This window comes from Myotis myotis, unplaced genomic scaffold (assembly GCF_014108235.1).
Source record: "Myotis myotis isolate mMyoMyo1 unplaced genomic scaffold, mMyoMyo1.p scaffold_m19_p_7, whole genome shotgun sequence".
NCBI classification, from domain to species: domain Eukaryota; kingdom Metazoa; phylum Chordata; class Mammalia; order Chiroptera; family Vespertilionidae; genus Myotis; species Myotis myotis.
In genome coordinates, this window is record NW_023416379.1 from 71,188,932 (window position 1) to 71,194,931 (window position 6,000).

At 40.0% G+C, this 6,000-nt stretch overlaps 1 protein-coding gene across 1 annotated transcript in view; it reads left to right on the forward strand.

The window, feature by feature from the left end:
* Window positions 1-5,454, forward strand: part of EYS (eyes shut homolog) — a 1,264,258-nt gene extending 1,258,804 nt beyond the window's left edge. The window contains 5 exon segments of the mRNA XM_036318417.1: window positions 4,145-4,717; window positions 4,720-5,160; window positions 5,163-5,265; window positions 5,267-5,321; window positions 5,443-5,454. Coding sequence (XP_036174310.1) covers window positions 4,145-4,717; window positions 4,720-5,160; window positions 5,163-5,265; window positions 5,267-5,321; window positions 5,443-5,454 — 1,184 coding nt within the window.
* The last annotated feature ends 546 nt before the right edge of the window (window positions 5,455-6,000 follow it).

Consider the following 6,000-nt stretch of genomic DNA (forward strand, 5'->3'; position numbering starts at 1 on the left):
AGGCAAAAAGGGTAACTGACCATACCTTAGCTACGCTTCCCATTGGCTAGTCAGGGTGATATGCAAATTAACCACCTACAAAGATGGCGGCTAATTTGCATACTAGGCTCCAAGTGGTGGAGCGAAGCTAAACGTACCCGAAGCCTGCCGAGCAACGAGGCCTCATGCCCCCGGGATCAGCGGAGCAGCAAAGCCTGACGGCTGGGAGGGGGGAGCTCTGGCCAGAGCCCAGCCAGAGTGAAGGCCTGGGTTCCGGGTGGCAGAGGAAAACTGGTGCCAGCAGCCAAAGGAAGGGAAGGCCTATTGCACGAATCTCTTCATGCAACAGGCCTCTAGTTAATAAAAATAAAAAAATACCCACCCTGGCCAGCGTGGCTCAGTTGGTTGAGCATTGACCCATGAACCAAGAGGTCCCAAGTTCGATCTCTGGTCAGGGCACATACATACCGGGGTTTCTGGCTCAATCGGCCATGCAAGAGACAGCAATCTATGTTTCACTTTCACATCAGTGTTTCTCTCTCTCTCTCTCTCTCTCTCTCTCTCTCTCTCTCTCTCTCTCTTCTCCTCTATCTCTCTCCTTTCCTCTCTCTCTAAAAATCAAAACATAATTTTTAAAAATACCCACTTAATACATAATGTGAAAAATCACAAATTTAGATTTTCAGCAGCCAATTAGGCTTTCATATGCGCCAAACCAAATTCTTAATTAACAAGGTTTCTGTCTTTTTAGAGGTAAATAATTGGAATAATCTCAAATAGTGTAAAATTTAAAACAAAAGGATCATTTGAAAATTACCATAATTTATTTTAGATCTCTGATTTTGGAAAGAGTTAAGTCTATGGCACCTGTTTATCTGTTTCTGCTAAATATTTAGTATCATAAAACTAGTTTTTGACACAATATCATGCTAAGCATAAGTTAGTCACAGATGGCTGAATTCATCTCGATATAGTTATAATCCTCCCAAATGTGTATTAAAAAGCCTAGTCAACTACAATGTAAAGTTAAAGCATATTCAAACAACTGAATAATAAAAGATAAGTTATATTATCGTTGCTTTCCTTTTCTAGAGAAAAAAGTATACAAAATTTCCCTAATACGCTGTCTATAGTGTCTTCACAAATGTTAGGTCCTCCCAGGTTTCATTGAACTGTGATGCATGGTGGGGGCAATGACAGCACCGAGAAGGCAGACAGGGCCCTAGGCCTGGTTAGACATGGTTAAATAGCCAGAGCACATTCATTCATGATCTTCATTCCACTTATGAGCTCACTTTCTTGTAAGGACCATCCACTAGTGGTGAGCTTTTAACATTTGTGTGCCTAATGCCAATTTTACTCATGACCCATGACTACAGCACCATTTCCTAGCCAACTAAAATAAAAGGCCTGCATGCCAAAGAGCTGCAAATACAGCTCAGAGCAATTTTAGCTCCCAGGGCCACAGAGGGAGAGAAAACCCCTTTCTTTGTCAATTCTTAAGAATGTACCAGCAAAGCCCTGTTAAAGTAAGTAGTTCTCCTTACTTTTCTTCCAGGTGGCAACTTGACCAGTGATGTAATAGATCACAGCTTCAGCTTTCCTAATCATGTTTTAGCTGCTTTTTATTCCAATGTAGCGCTTCACTGTAAGATTGTTTGCTATAGGACAGTACAACAAAGGTAGCAACAGAAACTTCTCCCACTGTGCTGTGAAAGAGAATTGTGTCCACTTGCAAGGCACAAAGTATATTCAGAGTGTTATGGATTTTTATTTTTTTATTGATTTTTAGAGAGAGGGACAGAGAGAGAGAAATATCCATCAGTTGCCTCCTGCACATGCCCCAACCAGGGATTGAACCCACAACCTGGGTATGTGCCCTGACCAGGAATTGAATCTGCCGCCTTTTGGTGTAAGGGACAATGTCTCAAACATCTGAGCCACACCAGCCAGGGCCAGAGGGCTATAAATTTTTAAGACTTAATATCAATTGTTTTGTTATTCTAGTTTCTTATGGTATAAACATTTTAAGTAATTCTACCTGAATTTAATATTGTCTTATAAAATGTTTGCATTGCTGCTTCTCTTTCTTTAGACTTAAAATGTGTTCATGTTAGAAAATATGAAATAAAGTGAATTTCTTTCTCTTTGGGGAAATTAACAATTTTAAAATTCATGTAGTATAGGATTTTAATGCCAGAAAACCAGTATTTGGGAACTATTCAGTAATCTCACCCCACAACTATACAAATGTATTTCTTAATGCAGCAATTACTTATTGAGTATCTCATTATGTGCCAGGCACTGTGCTCCTGCTGGGGGCCAACTGTTGGGCCAAATCAGATACAGCCCCTGTTCTCATGAAGCTTACAAGCTAGTGAAGGCAGCAGCTATTATTCAAATAATAACAGATGTAATGACATAGATTATATCCACCAGAAATTATGAGAAAATGTTTGAAGCAAGAGAGTCATACTTTGCATTGTCTCAGGTGGAAATGATACGTTTAGGACCATAGAGCTGCCAGGTCCCCACCAGCCCGAGAGTGGTCTGGTGTGGGCCACAAGGGGGAGAATGAACATTATTTGCAGGTGGGAGGTGAGGCGGCCTGGCACTTCGAAAGGGGGAAGAGGAAAAAGTAGTAGCAGGTGCCAAGAAGTCTTCTTGAATAGAAGAGGAAAGAACTTTTCACTGGTCGTGAAATGACCGGGGAAAGGGAAATGCTCTTTTGAGAAAGATTCCCGTGGGGTTTGCTCTGTCCACCACTCGACTCCCCCTAGAAACAAGACTGTGCACTGAAGGCCTGCCTCGTTTTCCCAGGCGGGGACAGTTGCATTTGCTTTTCCTCTGAGTACCTCAATGCAGCTTCATATACACGCTGGATCATTTGTTCAAATGTTTTCACACAAGACTATATAATTGTGAGATAAATATTGTGAAGGAGAGAGACCTAGTGCTATTAAAACACTAATAGGAAAACAAAACAAAAAACCCTGACCAAAAAAGACTTGTCCGAGGAAGTGGCATTTGATCTGAGAGCTCAAATAAGGCTGGAGTTGCCTCGGTGAGGTGGAGGGGAGTTCCAATAAAACAGCATGTGCATGTGCGAGTGTTCTGAAACGAGGATGAAACTCTCCAACAAGGTCAGTGTGGCTGGAGTCGAGTGGAGGAACAGGGAGAGAATACACTCCAGGCAAAGCTGGAGAGAGGGGCCCAGAACCTGCAGAGCCTTTGTCGAAATGTCAAAGATTTTAAGTTCCTGTCCCAACAGTAGTGAATGCCATTAAAGGTAGGAGAATAATGAGAATTTCACTTGAAACAATCACTTGAGCTTCAATGTAGACGAGAAAATCAGCTGGAAAGGGAGAAGAGATGATAGTCCATTTAAAGTGGCAGGAGAGAAGTGGACAGAATCAAGATGTTTACAATGAACCCAAGTGCTAAAAAATCTGTTTGATCAGAGACCCATGTTTGGCAGGTTATGTGTGGACCAAAGAAATGATGAATCCAAGGATCACACCTAAATTTCTGGTCTGAAGAACGGGATGGAGGGAGTGACTCACTGAGTTGGGGAAGACTAGAAGAGGCCAGGTGTATGGGAGGCGATTCACACACTGAGAGACAAACTTGGAGTTTGAGGTGCCTTTAAATCCCAAGCAGAGATCTCAGCTAGGGGTCTGTGTGCTTGATGCCAAGGGCATGGCTGAAACACGCACACTATAATAAAAGGCTTTCAGAGCATAACTATGAACTGTTCTTGTTTCTTTCACCTACCTCCCCAATCTGTCAAAAACAAAGTCAGTGGCTTGGAGCAAACGTTGCTTATTTTTACACATTCACCCTTTACTAAAATTATTAAAGGAACACCTCTGTTTAACTTAGTACCACCATACATTCATTCACTCGATGGAAAATATTTATAACTAGGGAAAACTTATGTGGCCAATTCCGGAACAAAAGAATACAGAATGTGTGAATGAATGTACTAGTATACAGCTAGTATACTTTGATCTGCAAATGGAAAGAAAATTCTCTACCATAATTATGACCAAGACTTGTTACCTTCTTTTTCCAAAACCACATTTTATTCAAGTGGCCAGAAAGAGCAAGTGTTTTTAATGGAGTACCATTTCACTGTTACTAAACTGGTTTTCTTTCTCAACAGGTGATTTTTTATGTATCTCTTTAGTAAATGGTGCTGTTCAACTTCCTTACAATCTGGGTGACATAACTGTCATTCAAGAAACTCTCCAAAAAGTAAGTACTAACGGAAGCAGTTGGCATGTGATTAAAGCAGGAAGAGCCGGTGCAAAAGGCTACCTGGATCTGGATGGGATAAATGTAACAGAGAAGGCCGACGTTAAAATTAGCTACCTGGACACAAACACTGACTTCTATATTGGAGGAGTGTCTTCCTTAAGTCTTGTAAATCCCATGGCAACAGCCAATGGACCGGTAGGTTTTCAAGGTTGTGTCCGAGAAGTTATAAATAATCAAGAATTACAATTAACTGAACTAGGAGCCAAAGGTGGCTTAAATGTAGGTGACTGTGATGGGACAGCCTGTGGGTACACTGTGTGCAGAAATAGGGGTGAATGTATAGTAAATGGCACTTTCTTGTGCAGATGTCCACCACACTGGACTGGAAACACATGTGACCCATCTGTGTACTGTTTGAGTCACCTTTGTCTCCACCAATCTCTGTGTATACCTGACTGGCCGTTCTCTTACAGTTGTGTCCTTTGTGTTGGGTGGGAAGGTTTTGTGAAAGCAAAACTTCATTTTCAACTGCAAAATTTATGGGTAATTCTTACATTAAACACATTGATCCACACTATAGAAAAAGAAACCTCTAGCTCACTACTGTATCCTTAAATTTCAGTACTACTGAAAGAGCAGGCTTAATTGTGTGGATAGGAAAAGTTCAAAATGAAGAAAGTGATTTTCTGGCAATTGGTCTCCATAATCAGACTTTGAAAATAGCAGTTAACTTAGGAGAATGCAACTCTGTACCGATGATTTATAGCAATGGTACATTCTGTTGTAATAAATGGCACCATATCATTATAAGTCAAAATCAAACTCTTATTAAGGCCTTCCTAGATGGCAAGCTAATTCTCTCTGAGGATATTGACCCACACAAAAAATTTGTTGCTCTGAACTATGATGGTATTAGTTACTTAGGGGTTTTGAATATGGTCAAAAGATAAACATTGCTACTCAAGAGATTTTTAAAAGAAATTTTGTTGGTAAAATTAAAGATGTATTTTTTCAGGATTCAAACAAACGAGTTAATTGAATCAGAGGAGTACAGAGTTTATAATGGAGATGAACAGAATTAGGTTACACAAACTTATAGTGGTTACTTTAATATACTATATATGTAAATATAGTTGCTTTGTTAGTAATTTCTTTAGCACATTATTTTGCTGAAAAACAACTGTTTACTATTATCTGAAATAGTCTAAATGCTAACACTTTTATAAGCTTATATAACTAAAGAAAGATTCTGGTTGTTTTTCCGACATCCAATTTATCTGTAAGTATGTTGATTGCTAAATTTTGACTCCATTAGTTCATTCATTAATTCATTTAGTGTTTATTCATCTGTGAATTTTTTTAAATAAAATTTAGGTGGGAATGAATTATTTTTATCTATTTTTTTAATATATTTTTTATTAAGATATTACATGTGTCCTTGTCCCCACGTTACCCTCTACCCCCCCCCTCATGCCCTCACCCCCCCGTTGTCCGTGTCCATTGGTTAGGCCTATATGCTTGCATGTAAGTCCTTTGGTTGATCTTTCCCCCTTACCCCCACCCTCCCCTACCTTCCCTCCAAGGCCCGACAGTCCAATCAATGCCCTCCGTCTCTGGATCAGACCTTGTTCATCAGTTTATGTTGTTCATTATATTCCACAAATGAGTGAGATCATGTGGTATTTATCCGCTCTCAAGTTCCATCCATGCTGTGGCAAATGGTAAGAGTTCCTTTTTCTTCTTCCTCTTCTTAAAGAATAC